The sequence below is a fragment of the Papio anubis genome, chromosome 7 (assembly GCF_008728515.1).
Source record: "Papio anubis isolate 15944 chromosome 7, Panubis1.0, whole genome shotgun sequence".
NCBI classification, from domain to species: Eukaryota; Metazoa; Chordata; class Mammalia; order Primates; family Cercopithecidae; genus Papio; species Papio anubis.
Genome location: NC_044982.1, coordinates 128,335,026 through 128,359,620, shown reverse-complemented (window position 1 = coordinate 128,359,620; position 24,595 = coordinate 128,335,026). Strand labels below are relative to the sequence as shown.

Here is a 24,595-nt window from a genome sequence, read left to right as displayed (position 1 = left end):
CAATATAATTTCAAGTAATAAATACCTCTTCTTTCTTTTTTTTGAAACTGAGTCTCGCTATGCAGTGGTGTGATCTCAGTTCACTGCAACCTCCACCTCCTGGGTTCAAGCAATTCTCGTGCCTCAGCCTCCCTAGTAGCTGAGATTACAGGCACCTGCCACCATGCCCGGCTAATTTTTGTATTTTTAGTAAAGTCGGGGTTTCGCCATGTTGGCCAGGCTGGTCTCGAACTCCTGACCTCTGGTGATGTCTGCCTTGGCCTCCTCAAGTGCTAGGATTACAGGCATGAGCCACTACACCCAGCCTATTCTTTCTTATAGCTGTTAACAATGAAAAGATCATTATTTTTGGCCAAACTAAAATGAGCAACAGGAGAGTCTGGTCATAAAATTGTATATGTATACACACACATACAGACACACTTATTTAAAATCTACAGATATTAATTGAACACATAGTAGATACTGATCATTCTGTTAAGCCCAAGGGATATAAAGATAATTTTTTTTTTTTTTTTTAAACAGTGTCTTGCTCTGTAGTCTAGTCTAGAGTACAGTGGTACACTCTGTGCTAACTGTAACCTTGACTTCCTTGGCTTAAGCAATCCTCCCACCTCAGTCTCTCAAGTAGCTGGAACTATAGGTGTGTGACAGCATGCATGTCTACTTAAATTTTTTTTTTTTTTGTAGATACCTGGTCTCCCTATGTTTTCCAGGCTGTTCTTGAACTCCTGGGCTCAGCAATCCTCCCTCCTCAGCCTCCCAAAGTGCTGGGACTACAGGCATGAGCCACCACACTCGGCCAAAAAAATTAAAGAATATCTAGTGGGAAAAAGCTACATAAACAGCAACTCTTCTACAATACATTTTTATACTGTTGCCTTAATAATGTACATGGGGGCAGAGGAGCTGCAGCAATTAACAAGGTGGAATTGGAGAAGGCTTTGCATGGCAGATACTGCTTGTGTTGGCCTTTGATGGAACAGGAAGACTTTCTAGGTGCAGAAGACGATGAAGGACATGCCAGGACAAACAAGATACTACAGACACAAAGGCCCCAAGGTATACGCCCATGCATGGAGCCTCCTGGGAACAGATCATCGAGGATGGCAAACACTGCCTGCATGGGAGAAGTCATGAAAAGAGCAGTGGAAAGGTTAAGACCAGATTGTAAAAGGCCTTAAATGCCATCCTTAGAATTCAGACTCCTCAGGTGACAGAAAACCTTACAGGAGGTTGAATGAGAAGATTCCACCTTGTTCCTAAGGAGGGAGAATCAGAAGATTCTAGAGAAGTCCACAGTGGAATTCTAGAGAAGGCCACAGTTTTTCTTTTTCCTTACTTCTCTTTTTTATTGTGCAGGGAGCAGGAATTACGGACTGTAAGGCTGGTGTTTTCTAATATACCTCATCTCAGAGATTAGAATTTAGCCAAGACAGTTTCTTTTTATCACAATCTTAGCACACAATGAGTCTTGGTACCACTAGACAAGACTGGGCTCTCTTCCCTAAAAGATTCACAATGGTCCCTCTTACTGTTGGTGTTCTGTTGTATTCACACTGCAAAGCAAAAGGAGTGCCAAATCACACCTTGAGTTCTCTGCTTTGCAGATTTACTGCCTGACAAGCCTTAAAGTTAGAAAAGTATTTCAAGCCGAATCTTTCACTAACAACTTCATACGGTTTGTTGTTTCCTGTGTTGCTTGTTGAGAATGTCTGGCCACTGAGAAATGAAATCGCAGGTGGATATTTCTGACAGCGAGCCTCCCTGCCACATGCTTTGTCATTCTTTATGTTAAATACATCACCACACCTAAGCCCTTGCAAGCCAAGAAGTTAAGGTTATGGTGTGGACAACAAAAAGCTGATTTTTCTCCTAATTGCCTACATTTATTAGAAGTTTTTGAATTTATACAGGCATGGGTAGCAGAGAGTATAGTTCTTTTTTTGTTTCTTTTTGTTTTTGAGACAGGGTCTCACTCTGTCACCCAGGCTGGAGTGCAGTGGTGTGACCACAGCTCGCAGCAGCTTTAAACTCCTGGGCTCAAGCAATCTTTCCACCTCAGCCTCCTGAGTAGCTGGGACTATAGGCATGCACCCCCACACCCAGGTAATTTTCTTTTTCTTCTTTGGCACAGATGGGGTTTTGCCATGTGCCCAGGCTGGTTTTGAACTCTGTGGCTCAAGTACGCTACCTGCCTCAGCCTCCCAAAGTGCTGGGTTTACAGGCGTGAGCCACTGCACCCAGTCCAAAGAGTATGATTCTATTTTTTTTTTTTTTAAATTTAATTCCTCTTCATGACAGTCTCTTGTGGCAGGAAAAGTGGTTAGTTTACAGAGAGAAGAAATCTAGGACCAAAGAGATAAAATAATTGGAAATCATTGTTTTGATAGAGTCAGGGGCAGAGTTCGCGACGGCATTCCTTGGCTGTTGTTCTCAGGGGGAAGCCCGACAGCCTCGTTCTGCTGCAGACTTCACTCCTCACTCCACGTAGCTCAGTTCGATTCCTGAGCCAGAATGACAAGCTGAACTACCAATAATGCCTTGCACAATGTTTCAAGCGACATAATCAGCCGGAGAGGGACTTGTGTCAGTTAGACTTTGTCTCCTTAAAAATCAAGAGCAAGAGTGGTAAGAGAGAAGTTTTTAACAAGGAGGAAAACCCTAGATAGTTGTCTCTAAGATTCTTCACCACAGCTTCAAGGACAACCAGGAAAAGAGCTGCTATTTGAGGCAACTTCATTATAAAATCATTTTTAATAAGCAATCTTAACAAAGAGAGGGAATACTCTTGTGGAGAAACCCTCCAGGGACCCAGAGGCTGCCCAGTTAAGTTATTAGGAAGTTTCACACAAGGGACCAAACAGCTATTTCACTGGCCTCGGGGGACAGAGTTTAGTTTTCACCTGTTCTCTAGAGGCACTGGTGTTATCCTGTCTACTAACAGCAGAGACTGGTAACAATCAATTATCCCGACGCCCCAACTTGGTGAGGGAAAGTGAATTTTCAGTTTTGTCGACACAAAAAGACGTGGTGTAAGAGACAGAGAGATAAATTAACTCAATATGGTTCATTATACTGGAGACTAAGAACACGCAGCCAATGAAAATGCCTCATCTGGACCTTGGTATTCTTTAAATAAAACGACAGAAATGTATTCTAAGGAAATTAAGAGGTATCCACAATGAGAAAAGGATGCTTAGTTGTCCTCTTACCGTAATTGTCCAGCTACATGAGGGAAATAATTCTTTGTGCTGATGAAAAAGTAATAATCACTGCAGTTGACTTTGCTTACCTAAGGAGTGAGCAAGGTTTGGAATTTGGGGTTTAAATTTTTATAAAGCTATTTGTAGCTGAGTTTAAAAGGGTTGGAAAGACAGGGGCTCCCAGGGTAGCAGAGTAGCCTGCAGCCAATTAGCAGCTCCAATGAAAGAAAGCAAGGAGAACCATTAGCCACAAAATTCAAAGTGCTTATGTATTTTTCAAGTTTCACTGCGCATTCCATGCCTCTGATTTTAATGAAATGGCAAGAACGGGTCTTACAATTAGACCTTAACACCGTGGAGTTAGAGAAAAAGTGAACATCCTTTTTCTTTAATAATCAGAAGAGCTTTCTCTTTTCCGACCAGATCTCTCCTCCTCAATAAGCAATTTTTTTTTTTTTTAATGTAGTTGGTCACAGGAGCACCCACAGAAGAAGTTCTATCTAAGGATAAAAATGTCACCTGGGTTCAGAGAAGGGATTGAAGCAGGGAACATCTGATTCATATAACCCTAACTAAATGACTGTGGCAGAAAAACATTGTTTATAGGTCACTGCTTTTTTTCACACACATTCTGTGGCTCCACATTGGTTATGAGAGAAAGCCAAAACCCGTTCTCTGTTCTTAATGGTCTCCCTTTTCCTTGCTAATACTCTACTCCAGTCAGACAGATCTACACAATCATCCCTGATCACACCTAATTCTTGCTACCCTTCCAGAGCAAGTTCAGCTCACCACACATGTTCCCAACTCATACAGCATTTAAACACATATTCTATTAGGTTGATGCAAAAGTAATTGTGTTTTTTACCATTGAAATGGCAAAATTTCATAGCCCTGCATTTTCCTGCAATTCTTTCGTTACTGAAAGTTCCTCAAATGTGTGTGTCCTTTCTCCTAGATACAGAATAAACGATTAGACAGGGAGGAATACAAGTTAGATTACCTATACTGCAATGTGCCTTACATAATGTTAGGCATAGAGCAGGGGTTAAAAAATATTAAGCTAAGAAGATCTGCCTGGCTCCCCGCCCTATCCTTCTGTAGGTATGGACTGCAGTCTGCTTTCCAGTCTCTGTTCCTCAGACCCCGATATTGCAGGTCTGCACTGCCCACCATAGAATCTCCTTCCCCTTTCCTCTAAGAAGAAAATGTTAAATAAAAGATTTATGGATTAAGGCCTTTCCACTGAATCCAAACCTTAATCTAGTATATCCTACCAATTTTATTTTATTTTATTTTTATTTTTATTTTTGCTCCTCAATATGTCTTCTTTTTTTTTTTATTTTTTTGAGATGGAGTCCCACTACATTGCCCAGGCTGGAGTGCAGTGGTGTGATCTCAGCTCACTGCAACTTTGGCATCCCAGGTTCAAGCGATTCTGCTGCCTCAGCCTTCCTAGTAGCTGGATTACAGGTGCACACTAACACACCCAGCTAATTTTTGTATTTTTAGTGAAAATGGGGTTTCACCATGTTGGCCAGGCGAGTCTCAAACTCTTGACCTTCAGTGATCTGCCCGTCTCAGCCTCCCAAAATGCTGGGATAACAGGCGTGAGCCACCATGCCTGGCCACTCCTCAATATGACTTCTAATCAGTATCCTTGGCTATTAACTATTTAAGACATTAGGAGTTGGAGTTGATGCCTAGGTGATATACAAAATCAAGTAGGGAAAGAGCTCTCACTCCTACATAGGAAAACATGTTTTCCCTGAAGTGGAAGTGGATTGGGTGGAGAACAATCCATTGCGAGGGATTCTGGCAGTCAAAGGAAAACATTTAATTGCATAGCTTGGAAATAAAAATCTTTGTCATTATAATGTATAGATGTGGACGTCAATTATAATCCAAAGGGCTATGTGACTACAAATACACTAACTGCCTGGCCACAGAATTGATAAAGAAATCAGTGTAAAAAATTTAGTGTAACTGATGAAAGTTAATGTAGAGTGATCACTTTCTTCTCGTCTTAAACACATTGGTATCTCTGTTTCTTCTACATTTTTATTCCTTTGCATACAGATCGCAATAAAGAGAGAAGCTGACATAAGTGTAAATCCAGTCCTAAGTTCAGATATGCTTAAACATCCTCAAAATCTAGATGTTAATTTTCTTACATATCCCTTTGATATAGATACATATCTGTTTCCTGAACATTCTGTTAGCTTCCAGGGTTTTTTTGGCTTTGGATAGGTTTCAAAGAAACCAGTGTGTCCTGAATCATAGTACTGCTTTGTGGAAATGAAAGTTATAAATGAATTACTAAGTTGGTCTAACAAAAAAGTATAGATTTATTATAAATGTCATTAACGTCCGTTAAAAGTTTTGTTTCAGAGGAAGACGGGTTTGTGCTATAAGAAATATATATTATTACTAGTGTGGGGTACATAGCTATCCTAGAAGCAGAAGTAACCACTTTGAACAATTGTTTTATTATGGAATCAGTTGTGTTGTATGACATTAAGTAGACAGCAGTTCTTTGATGAACTAAGTTAAATTGTTAAAAAGATGAGTAATGGTCATTTAAAGTAAGAAGGTTGGCCAGGCACAGTGGCTCACGCCTGTAATCCTAGCACTTCCGGAGGCCGAGGCAGGAGGATCTCTTGAGCTGAAGAGTTCCGAGACCAGCCTGGGCAACATGGCAATACTCTGTCTCTCTCTCTCTCTCTCTCTCTCTCTCTCTTTTTGACAGGCTCTCACTCCATCGCCCAGGCTGGAGTACAGTGGCACGATCTCGGCTCACTGCAACCTCTGCCTCCCGGGTTCATGTGATTCTCATGCCTCAGCCTCCCAAGTAGCTGAGATTACAGGCGTGTGCCACCACACCTGACTAATTTATGTATTTTTAGTAGAGATGGGGTTTTACCATGTTGGCCAGGCTGGTCTCAAATTCCTGACCTCAGGTGATCTGCCTGCTTCGGCCTCCCAAAGTGCTGGGATTACAGGGGTGAGTGACCATGCCCAGTCAGCAAGACCCTGTCTCTACAAAAAACTAAAAATAAAAAACAAATTAGCTGAGCAAGGTGGTGCATGCCTGTGGTCCCAGCTACTTGGGGAGCTGAGGCAGGAGGATCTCCTGAGACCGAGAGGTTGAGGCTGCAGTGAGCCATGCGCACGCCACTACACTCCAGCTTGGGCAACAGAGCGAGTCCCTTTCTAAAAAAAATAATAAAGTAAGGAGGCTGTATAGTTTCCAGTAGACTACTTTGTTTAAATACTTTTTTTCACATAGTGGGAATAACATTCCCCTTTCTTATAATCAGTTTGTTCTTCAAGCTTAGACGCCTACAGAGGTAGCATAGTTGTAAGGTCAAAGGAAACCTGGGTCAACTGTAAGAAAGGCTGTGTTGCACTTGGCTTTCTTCCTATACTTTAGAGTGGAAGAACCACTCTGAAAAATGAAGTTCTTCATTTTAAAAGCATGTAAACTGGGGATTGCCTTTACATCCTGGCTCCACCACATACTAGCTAGTTGTAGGATCCCGGGCCTCGGTTTTCATGTGTAAAGTGGGGATAGTAGCAACACCTACCTCACAGAGTTGCAGTAAAGATAAATGAACACTTAGAGAGTGCTTAGAGAAGTGCCTAGCACTGAGTACCCCACAAGTATTAATGTGAATACTGGAGATAACAGTGTGGCTCTTACATGTGCACAAGGAGGCAATCTACTCTGTTTTGACTCCAGGCTCTGCCCAGCTGGGTGAGTTAACAAGGTTTTTCACTTCTCTAAGCTAAGTTACTTGTCTCTCATGTACATTTTCTTATTTAAAATGCGGGTGCAAGCAGTACAAAGCTCATGAAGCTGATGAGCAGATTAAAAGAGACAATGCACATAAAGCATTAAACACAATGCTTGGAATATTCAAATTGCTTGGTAGGTGGGGTTCCTGCTATTCCTACTGCTGCTACTACAAGTAATGGTACTGCTGCTATGACTCCCACCATTATTATTGTCAATATTAAACTAAGCATAATGCAAACTTATGTCATAGACATCTAGCGCTTCTTTAAAGATCAATCCAATCATGTGTAACTAAGCATTTATCAAGTATGTAATAAGCCTATCAAGTCCACACCAATCCCTGGTAGGCTAGGCATTTTTGTTTTCCCCCTGGTAGTGATTATGGGTTTTAAACAGCCAATCACCATCTCAACACACCCTTTGGAACCTATGTTATGAAGTGGAACACAAATACTTTTTGTCCAAATTCAGTTCACAAACCTCAAATCTACTAACTGGGCAAACTCGAATCAACTGGATGTTGGGATGGAAACGCTCAGCTAAGTATTCAGTTTTTCTATGGAGTTCACAGGTCCTCACCATGAACTGTGGGCTTTAAGACTATGCAAATCTTCTACTTTGGAGGAACTGACTGGCAGGGCCAAGTGCAGTCCATTTATTTTTAATATGATGAGACAGAGAAATCCTGTTAAGCTTAGGAGGGCTTGGCTCTAGCTGAGCAGGCTGCCTCTAAGCAAGGCAAATGCTTCCACACAGTACAGAGGGATTTTTACTTTCTCAGACTGACTGATCTGGAAGACACTAGATGTTATTCTGTGAGAATGGGTGGAGAGGAGCAGTGGGGATAGGTTTTAGCACCCAGGGTTCAATCTTTGCCTTTCGCTTCATTGCTATTTTATGCTTGGATCACAATATGAGAATCCTGGATGTCTTCTCTAATTTTCTTTTCCTCTCCCATACTTCCAGCTTAGTCTGTTTTCCAGTTATGAGCTGCCTTGTGGAACTGGTACACCTGGCATTTGTGTTTTCAGATTGTTTTATGTGATTAGGTTCTTCTGTCCCACCCTATCCCCCAACCTGTCTCCCTCTAGTCTTTACTTACAACTGGTCTGTAAACGCCTGGAAGGTAAAAAGCCTGTCGGCGCAGAGTAGGTCCTCAATGAATAGTTGTCCCTTAATTAGCCCTTTAAGAGGCCAGCACCTGTATTTTAGTCATGACCCACTGCCGGCAAGGCTTCTGTCTGAGATAGCTGGTAGGCTTGGTAAGCTAAGCAATGAATCTTCCAGTTACTTTGTGAGTACTACGTTATCCCTTTTCCTGACTGTTTGCCAATGGGCAGACAGGATCTGGATGAAGGCCTACTAAAAGAACTTCAGCGTGGCTTCTTCTCACATCTGTCCTAATGGAACACCCTGCCAGCAATTGAAATTATAACTGCCGTGAGTCACACTGTGAGTCACATGGGTTGCCACGGAAACCTACTAACTATATCACCAAAGCACCTTCCATTAGCTTTGCCAAGAATGGTTCCTGAGTTTTCCTGGACTGTGAAAACAATGTGGGTGAGCCCCAAGTTTGGGGTTGCTAAGAGTCTCCAATAAAAAAGGATGGCCTCAAGGAAAGGAGAAAAAAGGAAAAAATAAGGTTATTCTAGTTTTTGAATCTCCTGAGTAAATGGCAACCATTGTGACAACTTGTTGGCTTCATTTTGTGATATCAACAAATGCCTATGGAGAGGAGGTTGAGGCCTCAAAACTAATTTTCTCTAAGTCAAATTGAAAGCCAAGTCTCTGGGGTGAAAAGTGAATACATTAACCTATCCCATTTTAAATGATTGCAATAAACACTTTTTAAAATGGATGCAAAAGATTAGTTCTCAAAGAAATATTTTGATTTGTGCTAAAATATTTTACTATTGAGATCTAAATCTTTTTATAAATAACACAGAGCTTTAATTTTACATTATAAGTATTAGCCTGCTGCAATCAAACATTTGAAAATGTACTAGATTACCTTTTAATGGCTATTCATGTCAAATGAAAATATTTTAGAAGGTTCAGAAGCATATCTTGTTTGGGTTTTTATTGGGGAAAATTAACAACTCAAGTTGGGAGTAAACTGATACATTTTTCCTGACTGCTTTCACTGAGTAACCTGTGCTTTTCAGAAGCTTGTATCTGTCCCTCAGTGTGGGAGAAAGCAGGCAGGGCAGGCTAGGACAGGAGGTACAAGGACTGTAAACAAGGATGAGAACAGAAGGAAGTAGCAATGGTCTGATGCCGCTGGAAACGGTTCAGGGGCCTACCAGATATCTTTTGGGTCTGTGTTGTGGTGTCTGTCTGATATATGTCCTCTAAGGTTAGGACTCCACGATGCTACACTTCCCAGTAGCTGGAAAGAGCTAGGATGATTTGTCGCATCTTTTCACGTCCATATTTATCCTCTTGTAACATTGTAGTAAATGCAGAACTATCCAAGAAGAATTAGATTAAGAATTCCGGAGTGAATGACTCCTTGTCCTTGGCAAATAATAAAAACCAAGACAGCAGCTGATTCCAAGAAAATGATACTTATCTGCATGGTGGCTATTTCAGCAGGAAAGAGACCAGAACAAACTTGTGAAACACCAAAGCAAAGCAATCTTGAAGGAGTCCAACCAAATACATGTGCTATATAATCACCGTGAAAATTAAATTGAAATTCCACACCACAGTGTAAAATTGATCTAATATTAAAAACTCTCTTTTATGTTCGCACACCAAAAACCAACAGCAACATTTCCTATCAACAACTGAAGAACATCACAAATATAAGAATTCCCGGAACAATCTGGCCATGAGAAGCACAAGAAGTCCCAAAGCTTTGTCTTCTTCCACTGGCCAACTAAAGAGAAAACAAACACTTAAGGTACCCTTTTCAGGAACTTAGGAGAAACTGAGTTCTCCAAAGACTATGTCCATGGACTCCTCTGAAGCTTAACAATCAAATTTCCTTTCATGGGAATTTCTGGCTCAAGTCACCCAAAACATTTTTTTTTTTTTTTTAAAGAAACAATACCTGTGCTTTCCAGATAACAAGGTGGACTAAAATATTATCTGGTGTCACAACTATTCAGGTTCATTCTGCAGTATGTGCACCTCTGTCCCGTGTACCTGTGAGCTGACACTCTGGTCTGATAATATATTCTGCAGCTGTACATATTAATTTGTAAGTTGAACAATCTCTCCGTGAGGGCAGTTAGGAAACCAAGATTGAAACTGCTAATGTCGGGTGACTTCAGCTGTCGATGATTATGTAGTCAAGTCTTGACTAAGGTTTCCAGAACTCTGGCTAAAAATGGAAGTTTTGAGACGGTACAAAAATGAATTCATACACTTCACTGATAGTGAAACTTCTTGAAGAACAGATGTCAAGATGATTTAAGAGGAGCTGGAATTAACATCTTAAAAAAAATGTATAGGCAAGTTAGGACAGTTCAGTTTTCAAGAAAAATTCAACAAATGCTAAAGAAGAAGTCATTTGGGTGACTGTTATTAGAGAGAAAACTGATTGATTGTCTTTCTCCTCACAAGCTGTGGGCCCTGTGGAGATGCTAAGATCAGAAATATAATGGGCTATCTGCTGAGCTGGATGACAAAAACAATCTCCATGTTCAAGTGGCACGGAGGACTCCCACTAACATGTAACTTGGACAATTCAATTCCTCCTTGGCATGTGTAAAGTTTTGTGTCAACTGTGTATTCAGGTGCTATTCCTTCCAATTTGTCTTTGGGCCATTTTTATTCTGGGCCCTCTCCCCCAAATCATGAAAGTAAACATCAACCAAAACAGTATGATTTCTGATCCAAATCTTTCTGTTAATTATATAAAAGAAGCTTTAAGTCTATCTACGCTGACTTTAAGCTTAATGCGTAAGAATTTTCTTGCTGATTTTCATAGTTAGAAATGCACTCAAAGTCCACCCTCTGTGGCTATATCTTGATTTTGTATTAAAGCCAGTATAGCTGATGAAATTCTTTAAGCCTTTGTGAAAAGACCCACCTGGTTCAAGTGTCTGTTATTAGAACACCAATTTTTCCTCCCTAGCCACCACTCTCATGCTGTCACCTAAGTCCTTCCATGAATTGAAACTCAACCACAGGTTATTGTTTCTGCAATAGGCCAAGAAAATTATTCTCAGGGATGACAGTTCCTCAAATGTCTCTCTTTATATGGACTGTCTGTATACTAGGTAACATCTAGGTCTCTGTCTATGTTATCTTATTAGTTGAGATGTACTCTTTATGTCCAGTGGAGCTGAAGTAGTGGTTTTGTCCACTTTATCTAAGAGCCAAGTCATAATGCAAATAGTCAGTAGCTTTCTGTACATTGCCAGGTGGCCAGGAGTCCATACCCCAAACCACCATAAACAGTAGGACCAATCATCAGCCCCTGTTGGGGAGAGGCCCAGGACTGAGCTAGCAGAAAGACTGAATTACTTACCACCTCTAGAGTGGGTCCCTCCGGGCCAGGGACGAGCTCATGGGCAAGGCTGTGCAAGGAAGCGCTCTGTACCATGCCTGCCCTGCGGATATACAGAGGACTTCAGTCTCCTGCACTGTCAATCTCTCAGTCATCATGAGCTCAATTATGCACCGACAACAGCAAGAACAAGAACAACAACAACGACAAAACAACCCCCAAAAAGCTAAGGGTCACAGACTACCCTGATGGAGGGACAGCCAACTGGAACTGTGCATTGAGAGATGGAGGTGCCATCCGGATCATGTGTCTAGTACGGGCCTGACCTTTTCATTATTCCTCAAGCAAACATTCCATTGAAGGCCATGAGAGAGCCACGTGGAGAGACTGCAGGATAGGGCCCTCAGAGTCAGGCAACTTCTCATCCAATTTGACGTTTTTTGGTTTTTTCTTTTTTTTTTTTTTTTCATTTTTGTTTTCTACAAATACAGATAGACAGACAGACAAACCCAAGAGCAGATTTCAAGAATCAACTGAGGCACAAGATAAACTACTTTGATGTAATACAGATGTTTTTCCCCAAATGTTTCACATGAAATAAAAAAATTTAAAGTGTAATTAGGAAAAATTGGGGGATACATCCTTGTTGTCCCTGTATTGTGCCATAAATATCTCCACTGCTTGCCTTAGAAGAATGCCCAAACATATCTCATAGGTAGCACGTATCCGTGGTCTAAAATAGTCATCAAATTCTAATGACACCATTAATTCAAGCCTAAATAATATGCTGGTCAAGTACAGTGAAAGTTGACTGCCTGCATCAATGATGTCTTGTTTCATCCTGAGGTTCAAGGCACAGTCAAACATCATTGCTCAGATTGCAAATCACAACACCTTACATTGACGTGAGTTTGTAACTTATGGTGTAGTTCAAATGAAGGCAATTGATGAAAGCAGTTGAACCTGAGAAGTGGGATGAATACAGAGCATAAATCCAGCACACGTTTCCACATCAAACTACCGATGCCATTTATCAGGCCCTCGCAGGCCATGCCCGTGGTCGAGCAACAGCGCCTCTATTCCCAGTCAGCATCTCTGCTCCACAGACATGAGTACGAAACGGCCTAATTTGTGAACTAGTGGTGAGGAAAAGCAGACCAAAGTTTAAAAGAAATCAAGGTGATGTTTCCTAGAAACATACCAGCTCTTCTAAGAAGGATCTAGAATAAGGGTGATCAGTAAGTAATTGATCCTCCTGGCTAGATTTCATGATTTTTCTAAAGCTTCATGGCTTGAAACACTGGCATTCATCAGAATATGTCTCTAGCCTCTCTCTTCAACACACACTCAGTACAAACAGGTGGAGATGTGCCACTTCCGACCACCACAGATTGAAAAAAAGTGACCTCTGTTGACCATGGATCACAGCTGAAACATTAGTTTATACTTGAAGGGTCACAGCAGCCAGACATATGTGAATTCCAACTCTTCTGAAAACTTTGGACAGAAAAAAAAATGCATTACTTACATGTATGTGTCTTCTTCGTTACTGAGATACCTGGAAGAGAAGAAACAATAACACAGGTTACAAAGTGCCCTTGTGTGCTGCTTTGAGTGTCCATCATTCCCAGAGTGCTCAGGAAGGCATTTAGTTCAGATGGTGATGTAGAGGCAAGACCAGTTTTAACATTGCATGGGAGTGTCACTACACCAACCCCAAAGCCATGCAACCACGAATGATGAGGCAGCGGCCTTCACCTCCTGGTTTAAGAGGTTCTGTGGTAAAAGTGGGGAGCATGGACAGTAACTAAACAGTGTTAAACAGGGCGTGAGGAGACTCTTATTTTTTATTTTAAGTAGGGGAGACGATCATGTTTATAGGCAGAGTGGGAAAGATTTAAGGCACAAGAGAACAATGTCAGCCTGCTCAGACGAGGGGAAGATGAGCAACAGAGCAATTAATTTGCTATGGCCATTGGTTCTGTGTTTACTCTTTAATGAAAACGACCCTTTCTGCTCCCACGGAGCACAACTTTTAATGGTGAGGGGGAAATACATCCACCAAATGTACCTATGTGTCTGTACTCATTAAGGTCAGAAAGGGAATCACTGCTACTTCTCTATAAATGGCTCCCAAATGTTTCATACAGTTGAAACACAACTGAATGAAATGTATGAACACAAACTACGAAACCACGAGCGATTCATGAGTCAGCACCCTTGATATTTCAGGATGATTTATAGGTAGCAGGTGACAAATAGAACTAAGCAACATTTGGCACAGAAGTCCCGATAAAGATAGCATGAATGTATGCTTTGATGCAAACAACACTATCTCCATTTCAGAATTACTACATTTTGAATCCTTTATGCTGCATACTTCTTGGGAGACGTTCTTGAGACTAAGTAGGCTCAAAGTCATAAAACTGTTGACATTCAGCCTGTGACTAAGAGTCGTGGTAAACCTTGAAATTTTTTTTTCTTTCAAGTTATTAAGGGAACTATTTAACCCTCCTTTGGAAAGTAAAGATTGTCGAAAAATTTGGCAGCCACATCAGACCTATTACTTAGCTAGGGAACATGTCGTACGGGGAAGAAATCTGTTATGAAAATCCACGGCAGACATTTTTTAAAAAGTTGGTTCCAAAGTTGTGAGCCAAGACCAAAATCACACACTTGCTCCCCTCAACACTTTCCAAAGGACTTATTTAGGGAAGCTGAAATTACACAGCCCGACTCAGATCCTTCTCCCCAACCCCGCAACTTTTATTGAGGAAAACTATTGTTTTGTTTGTTTGTTTTTGTTTTTTTAAAATCATGTTTGAGTTGGCTTCATGAAGTGAAGTTAGAACCTTCTAAAGAAATCCTTGAAGACTGTCTCACATGAAAACTACAAAAGCGTTCTAGAAGTTTTTGAAATAACCTTTATCGTGGGATGGGAACTTCCCCCAGCAGGAGCAGGGAGTAAAGTTTAAAATCTGAATACAGTTTGCAACTCCAGCTCATGACACCAGCACCAATAAACTGATACATTAGTGCACTTTCAGCATTATGAGAGCTATATGTGTATTTTCCTTAGGAAATAGTGCTTTCTGTAAAATCACTTTGAAGAGAAAGTGCTTAGGCTGTCTCTCCTGATTATTCAAAACCTCCACACAATTGGATTTAACACAGCCCAAAACAGACCTATCTATATTCGCTGAGTGTGGAACTATTTTCTCTTTACATCCAAAGGCCTGATGAAAATACCACTGCTTTGACTTTTCTACTTAAATTTATTATACAGCGTGATGCAGTGTTCTCATCAAATATTTTCATGACGATTACATTGATAATAGATTTTGAAAATCTTCCCGAGAAAGCTGCTTGATCTCGGAGGTCGCAGCAGCTGGCATGGAGCTAAAACTTTTCATTATCTGTCTCCAGGAGGAAGCATGACTCTGGCAACAACACAATCTCTCAGTCCCTCAGTTTTGTTTAACTGTCAATTAATAATCAATATAAATAATTGGGAGCTACACTTATATTGGAGCTGCTGCCAGATTTAGTAGATAAAATACAGGCTACCCAGTACAATTTGAATTCTGATGCTAATTTGTTGTTTATCTTACATTCAGATTTAACTGTGCATTCTGTATTTTATCTGGCAGCCTTAACCTACACAAGAAGAATGTAAATTATATTTATTATAGCCAATGAAGATATACCAATCAATTAATAAACACATTTTTTATGGAGAAAAGCTTAGAAGACACACTCCTGACACAAGAGCAATATTTTTAAAAATTGCATTACAACTCCTTAATTATGGAGATATGACTGTGCATGATATTTAATTTTTTTTAACTTAGGCATTCTGAAGACAGAAGTCTATTTCCCTAGAGAAAGTGAACAAACAAAAACAATACAAACACACAAAAGGCAAATTTAATGAAAAAAAATCAGAAAATGTATTGGAATTCTCTTTGTTCCTCTGAAACCTAACTTCTTCATGGAAGCTCTAGTACTTCATAGTAAATGATTCCATAGAAGTACCAAAAAAAGCAGAAAACATCCTTTTCATTTCACAGTTGGGGAAACTGAGGCTCAGGAAAGTTTAATTGGCATAATAAAACATTTCTCTGTAGAAAGTTATATTAAACTGGAAGTACACTCATGGCAAATCTCTACAATCTGTAGATGTATCCTCAAAAGAGTAAATACTCAAATTTTACTCCTTGGAACATACCACTCAGCAGTCAGCTCTGTAAATAATTTAAACCCATGGGAGTGCCCTCAGCCGTATTTAAACCAGGAAGACTCATCCTGAGTTTGGGTGAAAGATGTACTGAGATGCTGATGCAAACACATAGAAACCACAGTCTCTACTACTAGAAGAGCATACTGAAGTGAATCTAGAATGTTCTGGAATATTCTAGAACATAATATTCTGCCAGGAATCCAGCTGTCTGAATTACCCACACTTGCCTGCCTTAGGCCTTCATTCGCAGCAGGCGTGTGTGCCTGGGTTTGCTACCAGCAGCCATTTTCTCACCCTTAAATAGGGATGGGTCTCCCCTTTTCTTTTTCTCATTTTCCTAGAGGTTACAAGATTCCTATTTTTCTCACCAGGAAGAGTTCATCCTCAGTGAGCTCACAGCAGTCATACATTGCCAATGTTTGTCCTCAAGTGGAAGGAGAAAGGCCTTCAGAAAAAAAATCGTATGCAAACCCAATGCTACCACCAGCAGTAGCTCTGAATCAAGATTTTTGGGAGAATTAGGCTTACTACAGATAAACTACAATAAGTCTCAAGGAGGCAAATAATTCTAATTCTACTGAGGAATCAAAGAATAAAGGCAGCTCTTAAGGTAACTAGATGTGGAGTCAAACTGACCTGAGCTTGCATTTATAGCCCAGTTTCCTGCTTCTAGGCTGATAGAACTTGAGCAAGTTACTTAACTTTACTAGTCCTGAACTTCTTGGTTTTTAAAATTGTATATAATCATGATGACCCTTAAAAGACTGCTGTGAAAATTAAAGGAAATAAGGATGTATGAAGAGCTTTACAAACTGGGCAGTGTGATACAAATGACTTTGGTAAGGGGTAGGTAACTCACATAGTATTAGTTTAACCAAACTGAATTACAGTGTGCTACTGAAAGCTATGCCGTTGCTACTCATGATGTCCCTCAGTTTCACACTGACTCATGGCCGAGCACTCTGGTTCTCAGATCAAGTATTCTGACTAGAAAATATCCTCATATTTGACGGAAGAGAGCATGAGACAGAGAACCAAGTTCCTTAAAGTAAGTGTACTCTATTCTAGATCCCAAACTCCATTCTCTTTACTCTCTAAAGTCAAGGGAAAGAGCCTGATATGGTGGTGGGTACCCATAATCCCAGCTACTCGAGTGACTGAGGCAGGAGCATAGCCCAGGAGTTCAAGTCCAGCCTGGGAAACATAGTGACACCCCGTCTTAAATTGAAAAAAATAGACAAAAGGAAGCTACCTACTCACTAGCAAGTGGCTGCATTATCCAAATGGGCCGCTGATCAGCACAGGCAAGGACTTTGGTCCCCACTACTGAAGGGCATCGAACCAAGTCCAGCTGTTGTGCAGGTTTTGATTCACTTCCAAATGACTGGGAAGAACACCAAGATCCTTCCCCAGAGATTCACAAACAGACCACGAGCAGGGTAATGCTCTCTATGGAGATAGGGACTTGATAGAGTTGTGGTGAATGACGGGGTGCAACCAAGTTTCTAAACCTAAAATACACATACACCCTGAGCCCGAAGTGAACGCAGTGGATGACTTGGGCAAATCATTTAACTTCTTGGCTCTTAGTTTTCTTATATGCAGAATGAGGTAGTCAGTGACTTTTTTTTTCTTCAGGGCAGGTTCTCAGTGTGTTGCCTAAACTGGAGTGCAGTGGTATCATCATAGCTCACTGCAACCTTGACCTCCCAGGCTCAAGCCATCCTCTCACCTCAGCCTCCCTAGTAACTGGAACTACAGGCATGTGGCACCATGCCCAGAGAATGTTTACTATTTTTTAGAGATGGAGGTCTTGCCATGTTGTCCAGGCTGATCTTGAACGCCTGGCCTCAAGCAATCCTCCCGCATCAGCCTCTCAAAGTGCTGGATTAAAGGCGTGAGCCACTGTGCCCAGCCAACGTGATTTCTTAATTTGCCTTCCAGTTCATCAACCAATGGCTCCTTGCCCTGCTTCTAAGCTATCAAACCAAACCACATCTTTCCAAGCAACAGGCTGTTAGATCTATTTCTCACTGTAAGAAATCCAATGTAGCTCATAATAAAAGGTAACCCCCTGAAACTTTTTTTCTTCTTGCCTTTAACAACCAAAGAAGAAAAAAGGCAGTGCCCACAAAAGGTTATATAAGTAAAAGATGCACTTTTCTTGGGTGATCTTTAAAAATTATCTGGGCTAGAGAAAAATGGCACCTTTTGATAAAGCTGTAAGACTCCTTCTATTTTACCCAGATACACACACACACACACACACATGGCAGGTGTATTTCCAGACTTGCAGGTAATGCTTGAGCACAATTTCTAACTTAACAATATGACAGAAGTTTTAAATTGCCAATTAAACCCCTAAAACTAAGAGGGCTAAAAGGCTCCATAAATATTTGGTCCAAAGCGAAGTCGGGCTTCTAATATAGCAAGAATGCTTGACTCTCTTTAACTGGCCATACTTCAAAGTAAAGCAAAGGAAATGTCATGAAAATATCACAGATTTAGCACTGCCATGGTTATCAGTAGGGAAGTTTCATTATAGTCATCCCAGAACAGAGCACTTCAGGAATGTAAGCTGATATTTCCCATCAGTGCCAAATCTTGGACCCATTAACTTTCTTGACGGACCTCTAATTGTCTCTTGGTTTATAGGCAATTCTCTGGGTATCCAGTTAATTTTACTTTTTTTCTTTTTTTTTTTAAGTAAGAGTTGGCATTTTTCCTCTTCCCAAATTTGGCAATTACCAAACTAGCATTTCCAGAGGCCTTGCATCCTGGACAAGGCTCTAGACTTAACAAAGATGCCACTCTGCCACTTCACCAGTATTCAGCCTGTGTGCCTTCTTTTGTCCTCTCTTGCAACGAGAAAACAACTTTTGAGATAGAGAGATTATAAACATGAAAAAATTCTGTTAGTATTAAAAAACAGGCTGGTTGTGCCGGCTCATATCTGTAATCCCAGCACTTTGGGAGGCCGAGGTGGGTGGATCATGAGGTCAGGCGTTTGAGACCAGCCTGGCCAACATAGTGAAATCCATAGTCGCTACTAAAAATACAAAAAATTAGCCAGGTGTGGTGATGGGTGCCTGTAATCCTAGCTACTTGGGAGGCTGAGGCAGGAGAATCGCTTGAACCTGGGAGGTGGAGGTTGCAGTGAGCTGAGATCGTGCCACTGCACTCCAGCCTGGGCGACAGTGCGAGACTCTGTCTCAAACCAACAAACAAACCACTCAAAACCACGCCATGTAGATTTCCTTTTATTTTAAAAATACGTCAATATTTTTACATTGCAAGTGACTGTGGCAGGGAGGAAGAGATGTGTTGAGTGATAATGAACAAAGTCTTGAATTGGCCCAACTCATGTCTCTACACCAGTCTTGCACATTGACTCCTCCTTTCATTCCTAGAAAAGGAGGACTCCAAATCTGAAGGCTTTCACAAGATTTATTCTCCCTCCCTGCAAGATGTCTGAGTTAAAGAAGACACCTATTATTTTAAGCTATGAGAGCTTGGGCAAATAGCTTAACTTCTCTGAGCCTTTCTTTTCTTATTCCATAAAATGAGAATAAAATTCTTAAGACTAGGTTTACAGTAAAATGTAAGATAATTCACGTGGGGCACAGGATATAGTACTTCTTTCCCACTAAAGTATGTTTCTTATTGCATACACCTTGCGAATACACTTTATGTTAGATAAACAGAGAGACAACCCTTGATTTGACACAGGCAATACCCATTAAGGCACTGTTATTAACCGGGATAATCCCGGAAGGCAGCATTGGAGAGCTCAGGAAAGAATTTTCCAAATAAAACCCAAACACTTAACCCACTCCCTGCTACATTCTCAACAAGCACGTTGCAAAGGTTATCCTCTCCTGGATCCACTGCGCTCTCCTGGATCCACTGCGCTCTCCTTCTTTTTTTTTTGAGATGGAGTCTTGCTCTGTCACCCAGGCAGGAGCACAGTGGCGCGATCTCGGCTCACTGCAAGTTCTACCTCCTGGGTTCACGCCATTCTCCTGCCTCAGCCTCCCAAGTAGCTGGGACTACAGGCACTCGCCACCATGCCCGGCTAATTTTTTTGCATTTTTTAGTACAGATGGGGTTTCACCGTGTTAGCCAGCATGGTCTCGATCTCTTGACCTCGTGATCCACCCGCCTCGGCCTCCCAAAGCGCTGGGATTACAGGTGTGAGCCACTGCGCCCGGCCGTCTCCTTCTTTTTGACTTCCTCATTGTGAGGAGCTAGCAGTTAAAACGGCACATTTATATGCAGTGTATGAACACTAGCTAAGAAACGAGGCCCAGAATTTAGACTTCTGTTTTTGAATAGCTAATAATTGTTTTCTAAAGAAAAAATATCACTTTGTGCTGGCCCTATGTCCCCCTCCTCCTCAGTCCTGAGTTGTCCCAGGAGACTGCTCCATTCTACACATAGTCAAAAAAGAAAATCTATGCACGAGGCGGATCCGGAACACAGCCCGAGTAGGGCCTCGCCAAACAAAATGATGTTACAAAACAATGTCCTTGTCTAGGACAAAAGAACTATTAATGATAATCAGTACATATTACTGAAAGTGCTCCAAGTAATCTTTGGACTTTGTTTCAAAAATTCTTAATGGACACTAATGCTTAGAGTTCACTCAAAAGAGAAATAAATTATGTGCCAGGGTTGCAGGGACCAAGGACAACACATGGAAGGCATCAAAGCATTAGCAATGTTACGACAATCAAAGATTTTGTAATTGCACAAAAAGCCTTTAAAAATCATTTAGATATACTAATTATGAACATTAATAATACTGTAATGGGAGGTTTCTTTTATGTTCGATTTGAGCCTAGGTTGAGCTGTTTCGGCAATAATATTTCAGCTCTTTTACCAACCAAGGTGCTTTTGACGCCATGAAAAAAATTCCATTTTAGTTTGAAAAATGGTTATGGGAATGGATAAGAGGAATTTTTCCTGTTTTTTGAATTCGAAAAAAAAAAATCTGTGATTGCTCTCCATCTCCAGGTCATATTTTCTGACATTAGTGCCCAGAAATATCTTTTAATTTTGGACAGGCAGACCAGAAGTATGCCCTCTTTCAAGTCCTGCCTTTATCTTTAACAAAACAGTTCCAAGGACAAAGCCTCATTCCGGGTTCCCCAGCAAAGGGAACATAAAGAGACCATCAGTCTATCTGAGAAAGAAATCTTCAGACAAAACTTATTTGGGAAACATCCGTCTTCTCAGAGATTACTATTCAATGCACTATGAAAAGTCCGGGCCGGGCGCGGTGGCTCAAGCCTGTAATCCCAGCACTTTGGGAGGCCGAGACGGGCGGATCACAAGGTCAGGAGATCGAGACCATCCTGGCTAACACGGTGAAACCCCGTCTCTATTAAAAAATACAAAAAACTAGCCAGGCAAGGTGGCGGGCGCCTGTAGTCCCAGCTACTCGGGAGGCTGAGGCAGGAGAATGGCGGGAACCCGGGAGGCAGAGCTTGCAGTGAGCTGAGATCAGGCCACTGCACTCCAGCCTGGGCGACAGAGTGAGACTCCATCTCAAAGGAAAAAAAAAAAAAAGTAGAGAGGTGGTGACCAGTTATTCCCTAATATATAGAATACCATGGGTCCATAAAGAATTTCTTAGAGTAACAATATTATTAACATTTTGAAGAAGATGCATGAAAAACTGATTAAATTATAAATTAGGAAATCATAGATCATTACCATTTGTAGCCTCTCTACTCCCTTCTGATCACAGAATTTTAGAGAGTTTGTCTGGATTGGTGATTGCTGGATAAAAACTCAAGAAAAGAAAGTAGCCATCAAGATACTTCTCTTGGGAGGCCAAGGCAGGCAGATCATTTGAGGTCAGGAGTTTGAGAACAGCCTGGCCAACATGGTGAAACCCCATCTCTGCCAAAAAATACCAAAAAAATTAGCCGGGCATGGTGGCGCATGCCTGAAGTCCCAGCTGCTCAGGAGACTGAGGCACAAGAATCACTTGAACCCAGGAAGTAGAGGTTGCAGTGAGCAGAGATTGTGCCACTGCACTCCAGCCTGTGAGACAGAATGAGACTCCGTCTCCAAAACAACAACAACATACTTACCTTGCATTCACAGATTTTATGAAGAAAAATTTGGTATTGTTAGATTAGATGTATAAGCTATGTTCTCATATGGGATTTGAGAGTCAGGAAATCTGGATTCTATTCCTAGCTCTGCCACTTACCAGCTATATAATTTGGGGCAAGATAATCTCTCCAAGCCTCAGTTTCCTCAGCACTAAAAGGAGAGGAAAAAGATTTCTTCTTTCATTCTAAAATTCCACCACTAGAAATATAGCTGTAGGAATTAATCATGAATATACACAAGATTCATCATAACATTATTTATATCAGCAAAACATTCAAGGGAACACCCAAATGTTAGCAGTAGAGGATGGCAAATAAAGCATGACATGTTTACCGAATGGAATACTCTACCATCATTAAAATAAAGAAAAATAAATCACAGACAATGATGTTCCAGCTGCATTACGAGAAAAAAAAAAATTCAAAGTCCCAAAGCATAGTATACCATTTTGTCAAAAATGAAAACAAAAATGTATAGAAAAAAGACAAAAAATACATACACCAAATTATTGAGAGTGGTTATCTTTGGGTGGAGGAATTATGACTGATTTTCCTTTGTCTATGTTTTCTAAAATTTCTATAATACATCTGTACAAATACAGTTTTAATAAGAAAGAAAAATTAATATTAAATAACTATTCCACAAGGTTACTGTGAAGATAAAATGAAATAAAGAATGGCAACGTTGACCAAATATTGGTTTTTAATATTGCAAACATCTCTCCGTGACTGTTAGGAGACCCAGTTGCCTATAGCAAGTACTAATTGCATTATCCTTTCTAGAGAACCCTTTGTGTAGTCTGAAGTCAAAGTGTGATAGCATAGCTGGCTACTTACAGGAGGGCCCTATGGTGATGGATAATCTGATAATACTTGCCAAAATGGTAATCGTAACCAGGATGCTGATAAAGGTCTGAAAAATAAGCCTTGCTTAGTGCGTGTATTTTATGTAGTGCTCTAGAATGCAGTGAGAGACCTAGGGGCTGACATGGAACAACTTTCGACTCCTAGGAAAACCACCATCCTTTAGCTACCAGATAGGTGTCTGCTTACGCCAATGACTGTAGGGCATATGACTACAGTATCAACACATATGAGCAACCAAAGGCCAGTGGAGACCTCTGCAGTACAGGTGCTACCTCAGAGACTGATCACAAACCCCTCAAGGCAGGAGCCAGCCCTTTCATCAGGACCCCTTGAGAAATCTCCAGGACTCAGTGCCCTGTAACGTAAAGAGGAGGATCCCTGGAGTCAGAAAGAACCAGGTTGCAAGCCCAGCTTCATCTACCAACTAGTCATTTCACTTGAGGCAAGCTACTTAGCTAGAGCCTCAGTTTCAGTATCTGTAGGATGGAAGTAAGGATACCTTTTTCATAAGGCTGCTGTGCTTATCAAAACGTATAGGCAGTGCAAAGCTGAGAGCGGTCAGCTTTGTTCTGGTCAGTGAGTTCTGTTATCTAAGCAATGTTATCTGATGGCAATGCATCTTACAGGAATGCACTGGAATGTTCCATAGAGAAGGGAAGGAAAAAAGGCCCATATGTCCTTGGTTTGCGACACGAAGGTGGCCTTGAACTTCAGAATAAACTATGGGTTCTTTTTTGAGATTGATATACCTTATTATATTTTGATTGATTTCAACTAGCACAGTTCTTCTCTTTTAAAGTATTCTTTTTCCATTTTTTCTTTTTTTACATTTTAATTTTAAAAAGGTTGTAACGGGTTGAATTGCATCCCCCAAAAAGACACATTCAAGTCCTAACTCCTGATACCTGCGAATGTGACCTTATTTGGAAATCATATCTTTATAGATATAATTAAGATGAAGTAATACTGGTCCAGGGGCCAGTCATCTGAATACTTGAACTAAGTATTTAGATTTAGTCTAAATTTAATGACTACTACCTCTATAAGAGGAAGGAGAGGGAGATCTGCATTCAGGGACACAGACAACACATACAGAAAAAGGCCACACGCAGATGGAGGAGGGATTGGAGTGACGTAGCTATAAGGTCAGGAATGCCAAGGATTTCCAGCAACTACCAGAAGCTAGGAGAGAGAGGCTTCAGGAACTTCTTCCCTAGAGCCTTCAGAGGGAGCAAGGCTCTGCTGCCACCTTGATTTTGGGACTTCTAGCATCCAGGATTGTGAGAGAACACATTTGTGTTGTTTTAAGCCACCCAGGTTGTGGCACTTTGTTACCACGGTCCCATGAAATTAATACAAAGGTCCAGGAAATGTTATAAGTGTAAGGTGCCTGGCGGTAATACTCTGGGATCTTGTAAAAACAGACTGCAGCTGTTTTCTTGCTACCCCACCAAATCCATTCTCCCATTCCTCCAGGGCAGTCAAGCTTTAGATGGACACGTAGCCATCCAGCTAGAGGCTGTAATTCCCAGAATCTCTTGCAGTTGGGTATGGCCACAAGACAAGATTCTTACCAGGACATGTGACCAGAAGGTGTCATGTCACTTCCATGCCACTTAAAAGGAAGCTGCTCACTCTGGATATCCTTTCTCCCTCTATTCCCATGGACTAGAACTTGGATAAGGCCATAACCCAGCTCCAGCCATGTGGGCAAGGCCACCTTTGGAGACAGGAGAGAGCACCCAGACAGGACCTGTGAGCAGAGCTTCCTTGGCAGCCTCCACTGGCTCCAATACCACAGGAGAGAGAAGCCAGCTTCTACCTCATGAAAGTCACTGTGTTATTGAGTCTCTTTGCTACAATAGTTTTCAACCTTTACCCTAACAAATACACAGG

The 24,595-nt window shown here is 41.1% G+C and overlaps 1 protein-coding gene and 1 long non-coding RNA gene across 3 annotated transcripts in view; both read right to left on the bottom strand.

Moving 5' to 3' along the window:
* LOC116275965 overlaps window positions 1–12,984 on the bottom strand; it is a 34,174-nt gene extending 21,190 nt beyond the window's left edge. For both annotated transcript variants that reach the window (XR_004185431.1, XR_004185432.1), the window contains exon 1: window positions 8,108–12,984. This is a non-coding gene — a long non-coding RNA (uncharacterized LOC116275965). The remainder of the gene's footprint in view (window positions 1–8,107) is intronic.
* The window catches only part of RORA (RAR related orphan receptor A), a 739,218-nt gene that overhangs the window by 177,477 nt on the left and 537,146 nt on the right, over window positions 1–24,595 (bottom strand). The window contains exon 2 of the mRNA XM_017961629.3: window positions 12,996–13,025. Coding sequence (XP_017817118.1) covers window positions 12,996–13,025 — 30 coding nt within the window. The remainder of the gene's footprint in view (window positions 1–12,995; window positions 13,026–24,595) is intronic.